The following is a 12,133-nucleotide window of genomic DNA, read 5'->3' on the forward strand; positions in this document are numbered from 1 at the left end:
ATTAGGATAACAGGATCAATCAAGCTCTATTGTCGTCTAGGGGTAAATGACCAGTTTCAAAGTGACGCAAAGTTCAGTTCAATTGAGTTTAGTTCAGTTCACAGTAATCACTGCCGTGGCTGTGGACATGGGGGGGGGGGGGGGGGAAGGAGAGAGAAAGCAAAAGCGAATGAATATTCAAACGGCTTCCACACAGAGCTTCGATATTCTTCGCAGTCAGCTTTCCCGCGAGCCCTTTGTAATGTCTTCTGAGGTCACCGACTGTGACCCCTCCGTTTTCAGATACGATCGTTTCTCTGCAGTGAACCTGGCACCCAGGCAAGGGCAGACACACACCAGGTTCCCGCCGATCATACCTTTCCAGCCTGTGCGTCTATGGCTTGGTCCCGCAACCAGCCCTCCAAAAACACCCAGCGACTTGTGGGAGGCACACCGCTTCCAGGGTCTCGTTACCTCGTGGTGTCGTGTGTGTCCTGCCTTAGCGAACCTGTCCCTTTTTATCCCCCTGCTGGGGTATCGCCTGTCCATCACTTCAAACAGTTCTGGTCTTGACAGCTCTCAGACCATGTCTCCTTCCGTTAAACTCTCCCGTCCCTTCATTAACATCTCCAAATGCTGCTCCATTGTTTTCCTTCTCTCTCTTTCTCCTGAAGACAGGTGGCAGACCAACTGCTGATCCCACTGGTGCCAGCACAGGACAGTTAACATCTTAGTCTATGTGTACTTTCGTCACACCCCTCACCTTTAAGGATTTTTACCGGGGTAAAAATTACAAACATGAATACATTATTTGATACACACAAATATACATCTTCATCAGCTATTTGGCTAATACAGCGAATTTTAAGTTGTCAACACCTGACAGACAGTCAGCCATCACATTTTCTGTTCCTTTTATATGTGTTATTAATACCTTAAACCAGGCTCCAACTTAGCAAACTTCATAGTGGCCAAAAACACTGATGAATTTCGATCAATGTAACCTCTCATTGGGTTTCGTCCCGGACCACAATAACAAGGGTCGTCCCATTCCGACTTAGTTTTCTCTCGCAAGGGCTTAGTAGGAGGGGGAGGGGTAGTAACCGCAGAGTTATTGCAAAACTTCCTACAGTACCCCACCATCTCCAAGAGCCTTCTGAGGGCTCTCTTGTCTGTCAGGGTTGGGATGTCAGAGATAGCCTGCACTTCAGCTTGCATCGCTGCCAGCTGCCCCTGTGTTACCACAATTCCCAGATAAGTGACCTTCGTGTGGCCGAACTCATTTTTTTCAAGGTTCACTATCAAGCTGGCTCCAGACAGCCGTATCACATGGCCAATACACACTTCTGTGTTCGTTAGCCCTTTCGTCACTGAATTACTCATTCTATAGGGATGTTGCTCACTATGCTGACGTAGTGTAACAAACACCACCCAACGTCCCAGTTCTTTGCATCACCTTGGGACAATCAAACACACGTGTGCGAGCCGTTTAATTACTTCTCCTAAAGAGTCACTTTGTTCGGGGATTAAGGGAGAGACCTTATCAGCAGAGATGGCCAAAACAATAGCCTTCTCCCATCTGGTCGATACCATACTCATCTTTTCAAAATGGTTTTTTCTTCTTATCAGGGGGACCCTAGCTTCATTGATTTCCGCGCTAACACCGACTAGTTTTGTTAGCATATGAAAAGCCTGTGACCATCTCAGTTCGCGTCTGCCATAATCAATAACATCCTTCCTCCTGTGCAGCCAGTAAACCTCTTTCATGGTTCCGCCGACTGTTTCCTTCAGCACCTCAAAATGTCCATCGAGAGGTACCTTGTGGACAAGGTTAAATATCTCATCTCCAGAGATTTTTGGCACCATCCCCCATTCCTCATCTGCAGTACTTGGTCTCCCTTCCTTCCTTAGCACTTCCTCCTCCACACAATAGCCTACTGGTGCCCTTTTTAATTCTGCGTCAGAGAGAGCTGTCTCCGCCAAAACCATCAGCCCCTCGTCTCGCTCCTGCGCCTGCACAAATTCCTTCCTGGCTAATGCTAAGTCTGTCTCAGCTCCCTCACTACCTCCTGTTTCACTATACTCCTTCTTTTCACTTTCTACCTCCCCCTGGTACAAGGCTGGTAGAAACGACTCAGCTAAATTTACTTCGGCAATCCCGGGATGAACCTGTGAGTCCATGGGCGGGGCCTCAATGCTGGCAGGCTGACCTGTCAAGCTCACTGTCGAGAAAACAATTCCCCTGGCGAGGTCATTACTGAGCAAGACTTCCACGCCTTTCATCGGTAATTCGGGCCTCACCCCGATCGTGACTAGTCCAGAGACCAAGTTGCTTTGTAGGTGTATCTGGTGCAAAGGGACTGCCTCTGTCCCTCCCCCAATACCTTTTACCTTGACCTCCCCAGTCTGGGTCTCTGAGCTAAACTCTAATACCCTATTCAATATCAATGACTGACACGCTCCCGTGTCTCTCCAGATCCGCACTGGAACTGGGTTTAACCTCTCCTTCACCGACACCAAACCGGCCGAGATAGACCTCTCGCGCCCTTCCTGAACTTTGGCAGACCTTTCCTCTCCTAGCGGTTCGTTTACCAGCTCGATACAGCCAGTCAGAATCGCCATTTTTTCTTTTCCCGTCTCCTTCTTTGGGGCAAAGCACCTGGATGCAAAGTGTCCAACTTTCCCACAGTTATAACAGACGACCCCAGGAGACTTCCTACCAGACTGCTCCCGGTCTACCTTATCCTTCTCACTAGTCCCCGGCTTACTTTCTGACTTTTCTGGCGTACTCTCCCCGCCATTCTGACTACCCTTCTGGTTGCCTTTACTCGGGGCAAACTTCATTTTATGCGTCAACGCATACTCATCCGCTAACTTAGCAGTTGCGGCTAACGTGGCTGCCTCTTTCTCATCTAGGTAGGGTCTCATACTCTCAGGGACACAACCTTTAAACTGCTCAATCAGGATCAGCTGTAGCAGTCTGTCATAATCCCCATCTACCCCCTTTGAGGCGCACCAACGCTCACAATATGTCTGCATCTCACGGGCAAACTCCAAATACGTGCGGTCCCACTGCTTCCTCGCATTCCAGAACCTCTGCCGGTATGCCACCGGGACCAACTCATAAATCCTGAGGATGGCCTCTTTCACCACCTCATACCTCTGGGCATCTTCCGCGGACAAAGCTGAGTAAGCTTGTTGGGCTTTCCCTTTCAGTACACGCTGAAGCAAAACAGCCCACTTATCCCTCGGCCAGTCCTGACGTAGCAACTTTTTCGAAATGGAGAAAGTACCGATCCACATCGGTATTGTCAAATGGGGGAACCAGCCTAACCTCCTGGGTCGCCCTGAACCCTCCACCTTGGTTTGGCATGGGCCCCTGCTCTGCCCTTATCTTTAACTTCTCCAGCTCAAATTCCCTTTCCCTCTGTTTCTCTTCTCGCTCCAACTGCCTCTCTTCTCGCTCCAACTGCCTCTCTCTCTCTTGCCTTTGTCGTTCTAACTGTTTCTCTTCATGTTCTAGCTGCCATACCCGGAACTCGTGCTCGAGTCTCAATTTTTCAATCTGCACCTGTACTGTGTCTTCAGCAGGTTTTTCAATAGACACCACCTCCAGCTCCCCTTGGGGAAATACACCTTTAGATACATAGTGCTCTACGATAGCTCTGTGCATCTCCTCTCTCCTCATTGTCGACCTCCCCTTAACAAGATTCAACCGTTTGGCCACAGCTGCCAATTCCGCTTTCCTGGCATCCTCTAATGCCTCCAAGGTCGGCGCCCTTATAAATTCCTCAATCTCCATTTCTGCTGTTTGTCTTTTCTTTCTTTCGGGAATTTTAACCCAATTAATTTACTCCATCCCAAATTTAGCGTTCAAAATCGTGGACGAGAACCCCACTTATGTTACGTACCCCGTAACTGGGTTGCCAAACCAGCAGAAATGGATCACTCTGTTGGAGTCTGCATTACTGGAACTAAGAAAGTTTTATTAAAGAAATAATCAAAAGGATAATAAATGCAACAGTTCAGCAATGATAAACACACATGTACACAGAATTAGGATAACAGGATCAATCAAGCTCTATCGTCGTCTAGGGGTAAATGACCAGTTTCAAAGTGACGCAAAGTTCAGTTCAATTGAGTTCAGTTCAGTTCACAGTAATCACTGCCGTGCCGGTGGACGGTGGGGGGGAAGGAGAGAGAGAGCAAAAGCGAATGAATATTCAAACAGCTTCCACACAGAGTATCGATATTATTCGCAGTCAGGTTTTGGGCGAGCCCTTTGTAATGTCTTCTGAGGTCACCAACTGTGACTCCTCCGTTTTCAGATACAATCGTTTCTCTGCAGTGAACCTGGCACCCAGGCAAGGGCGGACACACACCAGGTTCCCGCCGACCGTACTTTTCCACCCTGTGCGTCTATGGCTTGGTCCCGCAACCAGCCCTCCAAAACTCCCACCGACTTGTGGGAGGAGCACCGCTTCCAGGGTCTCGTTACATCGTGGTGTCATGTGTGTCCTGCCTTAGCGAACCTGTGCCTTTTTATCCCCCTGCTGGGGTATCGCCTGTCCATCACTTCGAACAGTTCAGTGTTCAAAGAGGAGCGGTCTTGACAGCTCTCAGACCGTGTCTCCTTCCGTTAAACTCTCCCGTCCCTTCATTAACATCTCCAAATGCTGCTCCATTGTTTTCCTTATCTCTCTTTCTACTGAAGACAGGTGGCAGACCAACTGCTGATCCCACTGGTGCCAGCACAGGACAGTTAACATCTTAGTCTATTTGTACTTTCGTCACGTAAGGAAGAAATTTTTCCCTCACGCTGCCTGGATTGGTGGCGGGGGCAGGTCCTTTCACAACATTTGAGAAGTGGATGAGCATTGAAACTGTCGGAAACAATGAGCTATCAGAGTCAGAATCAGTTTTAATATAACTGGCATATGTCGTGAAATATCTTGTTTTGTAGCAGCAGTACATTGCAATACACAGTATTGCAATATAACGCTATAGATGTGTTCATAGTTTAATTGTCCATTTATAAATATAATGTCAGCGGGGAAGAAGCTGTTCCTGAAATGTTCAGTGTGTGCCTTCAGGCTCCTGTACCTCCTCCTTGATGGCAGCAATGAGAGGAGGGCACTTCTTGGGTGCTGGGGGTCCTCAATGATAGATGAAACCTTCTTGAGGCATTACATTTTGATGGAGAACTTGATACTGGTGAGGCTAGTGTCAATGATGAAGCTTTCTGAGTTTACAATTTTCTGCAGCTTTTTCCGATCCTCTGCAATGGCCAGATAGTGTGGCAACCTGTTAGAATGCTCTCCACAGTACATTGTATAAATTTGCAAGAGTCGTTGGTGACATACCAAATCTCCTCAAACTCTTAATGAAATATAGCTGCTGTTGCGCCTTCTTTGTAATTGCCTTTTGTTGATCTGACAGATGTTCACACCCAGGAATGTGAAACTGTTCTCCCTTTCCATTACTGATCCCTTGATGTGTTGTGGTATAACTTCCTTGGTGTTACTGATGTTGAGTATAAGGTTGTTTTTGCGACATCACTCAACAATCTGATTTATCTCACTACTTGCCACCATCTGAGGAGGAGGAATGTTGGTGTTTCAAAGACAGGAGAGGGGCTTCGTTGCAGAGGTGGATGTGGAAAGGATGAGGGAAAGAGATGGATGCTTCAGAGTCAGGGTGGTGAAGGTTGTGGGTAACTGGGCGTCACAGACCCGGGAGAGGATAAAAGGTGCCTGACTTGCTGAGTTCCTGCTGCACTTTGTGTGTGTCGCTCTACCGTTTATTACCAGCATCTGCAGAATCTCGTGTTTTGTATCTGCATTTGTAAATGAGTTGGACTTTGACAGCTGTCACACGGATTGCCTGTTGTCAATGAGTGGATTGTGTGTGGGAGCTTGCTGCATCAAAATAGCTGCAGAGTTTTCTGCATAAAAACACTACCGTATCTCCTTTTGAGACAGGTGGCATCGAGCCGATACTTGGCAACACATTGCTTACCCAGAACTCTCTGCGCTTCAGAGTCGGAGAGCCAGTGATACTTAGGCATGCGTAAGGCTCAGAGCTAGTATCCGATAATCGCGCATGCGCTCAGTGGACAACTGGCTGTGGCTGAAGCGCCGCAGCAGGTAGGAGTCGGGTTGTGGGCGGAGCTAGAATATCACCGGCGTCCACACCGCGACGGAGGGATAATTCTTGCGAGCTCCGGACAAACCGTGGTCCTGCCGACTGGGACATCCTCAATACTTTCTTTCTCTCTCAGCCCCACGATCCGTCCCGGGCTCCGGGGAGCTTTCGGCGCATGAGGGAGGAACGTGGCGCTATTTCTATAGCGCATGCGCATGGTTGTGACCCTGATGGTTAGACGGTCTCGCTCAGACAACGCACATCAAAGTTGCTGGTGAACTCAGCAGGCCAGGCAGCATCTCTAAGAAGAGGTTCAGTCGACGTTTCGGGCCGCGACCCTTCGTCAGGACTAACTGAAAGAAGAGCTAGTAAGAATTCCTCGTGTTTACGATCTCGTTTAGAATCGGGTTTAATATCACCGGCATACATCGTGAAATTTGTTGTTTTTGCGGCAACAAGTACAATGCAATACATGATAAATATAAAAAAATTATGCATGTATTATGTATGTATATTAAATAGTTTAAATAATTAGTTTAAAACAGACGTACAAAAGTAGGTCATGTTAATAGGTTCAATGTCCATTCAGAAATATGATGCCAGAGGAGAGGAAAGGTGTTCCTGAATCCTTAAGTGTGTGCCGTCTACCTGAATGGTAGTAATGAGAAGAGGGCACGTCCTTGGTGATGGGAGTCCTTAATGATGGATACCACGTTTTTGAGTTATTGCTCCTTGACCACATTCTTTATACTGTGGAAACTAGCGCCCATGATGGAGCTGACTGAATGTACAACTCTGCAGCTGCTTTCCATCCTGTGCAGTAGCATCTCCCCTAATACAGCCAGTTAGAATGCTATCCAAGGTACATCTGTAGAAATTTGCAAGTGTCTTTGGTGACATACCAACTCTGCTCATATTCCTAATGAAATATAGCCTCTATCATGCCTTCTTTGTAGCTGCATTACTATGTTGGGCTCAGTTGATCCTCAAAGAAGATGACAGTGGATGTGATCTATATGGATTTTAGTAAGGCATTTGACAAGGTTCCACACGGTAGGCTTATTCAGAAAGTCAGAAGGCATGGGATCCGGGGAAGTTTGGCCAGGTGGATTCAGAATTGGCTTGCCTGCAGAAGGCAGAGGGTCGTGGTGGAGGGAGTACACTCAGACTGGAGGATTATGACTAGTGGTGTCCCACAAGGATCTGTTCTGGGACCTCTACTTTTCGTGATTTTTATTAACGACCTGGATGTGGGGGTAGCAGAGTGGGTTGGCAAGTTTGCAGATGACACCAAGGTTGGTGGTGTTGTAGATAGTGTAGAGGATTGTCGAAGATTGCAGAGAGACATTGATAGGATGCAGAAGTGGACTGAGAAGTGGCAGATGGAGTTCAACCCGGAGAAGTGTGAGGTGGTACACTTTGGAAGGACAAACTCCAAGGCAGAGTACAAAGTAAATTGCAGGGTACTTGGTAGTGTGGAGGAGCAGAGGGATCTGCGGGTACATGTCCACAGATCCCTGAAAGTTGCCTCACAGGTAGATAGGGTAGTTAAGAAAGCTTATGGGGTGTTAGCTTTCATAAGTTGAGGGATATAGAGTTTAAGAGTTGCGATGTAATGATGCAGCTCTATAAAACTCTTGATAGGCCACACTTGGAGTACTATGGCCAGTTCTGGTCACCTCACTATAGGAAGGATGTGCAAGCATTGGAAAGGGTACAGAGGAGATTTACCAGGATGCTGCCTGGTTTAGAGAGTATGCATTATGATCAGAGATTAAGGGAGGTAGGGCTTTACTCTTTGGAGAGAAGGAGGATGAGAGAAGACATGATAGAGGTGTACAAGATAATAAGAGGAATAGATAGAGTGGATAGCCAGCACCTCTTTCCCAGGGCACCACTGCTCAATACAAGAGGGACATGGCTTTAAGGTAAGGGGTGGGAAGTTCAAGGGGGATATTAGAGGAAGGTTTTTTACTCAGAGAGTGGTTGGTGTGTGGAATGCACTGCCTGAGTCAGTGGTGGAGGCAGATACACTAGTGAAGTTTAAGAGACTACTAGACAGGTATGTGGAGGAACTTAAGGTGGGGGGGGGGTTATATGGGAGGCAGGGTTTGAAGGTTGGCACAACATTGTGGGCCAAAGGGCCTGTAATGTGCTGTACTGTTCTATGTTCTATGCACTCAAGAACTTGAAATTGCTCGCTGTTTCCGATCTGATCCCTTTATGAGAACTGGTGTGTGTTCCCGTCTTACTCTTTCTGAAGTCCACAATCAGTGGATTGTGACGTACTGACATTGAGTTCAAGGTTGTTGCTGTGACAATACTCAGCTAGCATATATCTTGCTACTGTATGCCTTCTCCTCACCATCTGAGCTTCTGCCAACAATAGTTGTGTCATCAATAAATTTATACATTGCATTTGAGTTGTGCCATGGGTGTAGAGCAGAGGCTAAGCATGCAACCTTGAGATGCACCAGCATTAATTGTCAGCGAGGTGGATAAGTTACTTCTGATTCGCACGGATTGTGGTATTCCAGTGAGGAAGCTGAGAGGCCAGTTGCATAAGGTGGTACAAAAGCCCAGGTTTTGGAGCTTTTCAGTCAGAACTTTAGGAGTGATTGAGTTAAACACTGAGCTGTAGTCAATAAGCAGCATCCTGACATATTATCCTGGTGATCCGATGAGCTTGCATCCATTGTAGACTTATTTGTTTTACCTCTTTCTCTGGACCTTTCTACCCATGAGAACATGTTTTGTACCATTCTCTCCGGGTACATAATGATATCAAACACCTTTGTCTTGGGTAACAAGTGACCTATAGCTTTCACATTGCAAAAGTACCACAAAGACAACAGCCCTTCCCTTCATATTCTTGGCATTGCAATTGATCAGTTCAACATCAACAGTCACCTGGGGGGGGGAGTGGTCAGAGTAATCTGAAAGTCTGCAGCATTAGCCATGTAACATGTGCTTTTTGTAACACGAAGGGACATAACCAAAACTTGAAATAGTGCTAATGGAGAGAGACGAACTGAGCCACATCACTGAAAACAGGCAGGAATGGACCATTGTGACAGACAGAGAACTGGATGGTCAGTCCAGGTGCCTGATCATGCTGAGTTAGAAGATCAGGAATTGTTCTTCCTACTTGGGTTGAACAACGCTGTAATTGTGTGATATCAGACATTATCTCATGTGAAATACTGTCCTTCACCCATCAATGTCTATTGTAAATCTTTTTATAGGTTAGAAATGAAAAATTTGTGTGCACGAGTCTCAAACACAACAACATGTCAGTTCTAATGTCTCTGTCACCAATATACTTGTTGTTGATCCTAGGAGAGGAAGACATATCTCAGTGAAATCCACTGGAACTGGAGTGCCGAGAACACACCAGCATTTGCTGATCTGTTCTGTCTGTGGGAAGCGATTCATTCTGTCATCCAAGCTGATCATACAACAGAAATTTCACAGCAGTGAAAGGCTGTGCGGTGTTGGTCGGAAAAGACTAACACACTGAGCTGATCGGCAGACTATTCACTGAGTAATCTGATCTGCTGACACATCCGCGAGTTCTCACAGCGGAGAGGCTGTTCACGTGTTCAGTCTGTGGGGGAAAATGGTTCACTCTGTCAACCCACTGACATACACTGGTCAGACTGGGGAGAGGCCATACACCTGCTTAGCCTGTGGGATGGGATTCACTCGCTCAGCTGACTGATTGGCACACGAGTCAGATTACACCGAGGAGATGTTGTTCACCTGCTTAGACTGTGGGAAGGGATTCACTCGTTCATCTCAATTGAAGGTGCATCAGCGAATTCATACTGGGGAGAGGCCATTTACCTGCTCAAATTGTGGAAAGAGATTCACTCAGTTATCTAACCTATTGGCACACCAGCGGGTTCACACTGGGGAGAAGCCATTCACCTGCTTACACTGTGGGAAGGCATTCAGTCACTCATCTCACCTGAAGGACCATCAGCGAGTTCACACTGGGGAGAGACCGTTCATCTGCTCAGACTGTGGGAAGGGATTCACTCGATCATCTGACCTGAAGCAACATCTGCGGGTTCACACTGGAGAGAGACCGTTCACCTGCTCTGAATGTGGGAAGGGATTTTCTCAGTCATGCAACCTTGTGACACACTATCAAGTTCACACTGCAGAGAGGCCGTTCACATGCTCTGAATGTGGGAAAGGATTCACGCAGTCATCTCAATTGAAGGTACACCAGCGAGTTCACACTGGGGAGAAACCATTCACCTGCTCAGACTGTGAGAAGGGATTCACTCAGTTATCTAACTTACTGGCACACCAGCGAGTTCACACTAGGGAGAAACCATTCACCTGCTCAGACTGTGGGAAGGGATTCACTCAGTTATCAAATTTACTGGCACACAAGCGTGTTCACATGCGGGAGAAACCATTTACCTGCTCAGACTGTGGGAAGGGATTCACTCAGTTATCTAACTTACTGGCACACCAGCAAGTTCACACTGGGGAGAATATATTCACCTGCTCACATTGTGGGAAGGGATTCACTCACTCATCTCACCTGAGGGAACATCAGCAAGTGCACACTGGGGAGATGCTGTTCCCCTGCTCTCAATGTGGGAAAGGATTCAGTCATTTATCACAATTGAAGGTACATCAGCGAGTTCACACTGGGGAGAGACCATTCACATGCTCACATTGTGGGAAGGGATTCAGTCGATCATCTGACCTGAAGGAACATCTACGAGTTCACACTGGGGAGAGGCCATTCACCTGCTCAGACTGTAGGAAGGGATTCAGTCGATCATCTGACCTGAAGGAACATCTGCGAGTTCACACTGGAGAGAGGCCGTTCACCTGCTCTGAATGTGGGAAGGGATTTTCTCAGTCAAGCAACCTTGTGGCACACTATCAAGTTCACACTGCGGAGAGGCCGTTCACCTGCTCTGAATGTGGGAAGGGGTTCAATCATTCATCCAATCTTCGGAAGCACTACGGAGTTCACACTGGGGAGAAAGTTTAAATAGTTGTAAGCTGGATTATTTAACCATCATAGTTAACAAATCCAAAGGCAAGTTCACAAGTGACAGTTGTCAAATTCTGCAGTTATTGCTGCTGCTAACCACACCCAGTTCCGGACCCTGGTTGCTGGACCTGGGAGGAGTTTCTATTGCTGATGTTCTCATTCAGTGGGCCTGGAGTTCAATATTATGGATTTGTGGCAAATAAATTTGTGCTATTTTAAACTCTGTCTCAGTTACTCGGTGAATTGACAACACACCTAGTGTACAGAAGGGAGTCAACTCTCCATTGCTGCTCTCTGCCAGTGTTTCTGTTCCACGATAGTCCTTTTAAGTCATTCCCTGCTGTTCACCTCTCACTCTCCCTATGGTGATGGGTTCCAAACAGTCAGCACTCTGTGAGTGAAGAGGTTTCCCTTGAATTTCCTACATGACTTTCTGCGGACTGACTGCAGTTATGTCTGACATGTTGTTTGTCCCTCAAATCTCTGGGCTGAGGAAGAATAACATTAGTAGTTAACCACCTTATTCTTTGCCCATTTCAATGTTATGGATCATTTTCGCTCCTTCCAAAGGGTTGCGTTCTCTAAAAGTCTTTTGAAGGCAGAATGCAGAACCATAAGTTGAATATTCAATGGAGCAGCAGCAGAAATTAGAGATGGGTCAGCAGAGTGCAAAGTTTCAGTCTGGACAGTGGGAGGTGTAAGGGGATATGATGAGCAGGGAAACAGCAGAAAAGTGGCAACGAATGACAGTTTAGCAACATTTGGGAGCTGATAGAGAAAAAGAAAAGGTGGTCAGGGGCCAAGGGTCCAAAGCTGTGTCAAATGTTCAGTGGACAAAAGGCTCCAGGAAGGGAACTGGACTTTCCAGGCACAGCTGTCCATGGTATCTAAACCTGAGGATTTGGAACATCCTCAAAAAAATACAATTCCAACTTTATCAGGCATGAGGAACTTGTAATGTAACTTCAAGTGAAGTAGAAAAACAAT

General features: G+C 46.9%; 1 protein-coding gene across 2 annotated transcripts; it reads left to right on the forward strand.

Annotated features, from left to right (window-relative positions):
• The first annotated feature begins 6,044 nt into the window (after positions 1–6,044).
• LOC134353842 (zinc finger protein 271-like) lies at positions 6,045–11,353 on the forward strand. 2 transcript variants are annotated; one of them, XM_063062314.1, is made up of 3 exons: positions 6,045–6,125; positions 6,260–6,491; positions 9,463–11,353. In XM_063062314.1, the coding sequence occupies exon 3, from the start codon at positions 9,875–9,877 to the stop codon at positions 11,141–11,143; it is 1,269 nt and encodes a 422-aa protein (XP_062918384.1). In that variant the 5' UTR covers positions 6,045–6,125; positions 6,260–6,491; positions 9,463–9,874; the 3' UTR covers positions 11,144–11,353. The 2 variants fall into 2 exon arrangements, with proteins under 2 accessions (XP_062918384.1, XP_062918383.1); XM_063062313.1 differs by lacking the exon at positions 6,045–6,125 and having other exon boundaries at positions 6,218–6,491.
• Positions 11,354–12,133: the final 780 nt, after the last annotated feature.

Source organism: Mobula hypostoma, chromosome 11 (assembly GCF_963921235.1).
Source record: "Mobula hypostoma chromosome 11, sMobHyp1.1, whole genome shotgun sequence".
NCBI lineage: Eukaryota > Metazoa > Chordata > Chondrichthyes > Myliobatiformes > Myliobatidae > Mobula > Mobula hypostoma.

Excerpts from the sequence above, each read along its gene's own strand:
- LOC134353842 (XM_063062314.1), top strand. The coding sequence starts at position 9,875 with ATGTTGTTCACCTGCTTAGACTGTGGGAAGGGATTCACTCGTTCATCT.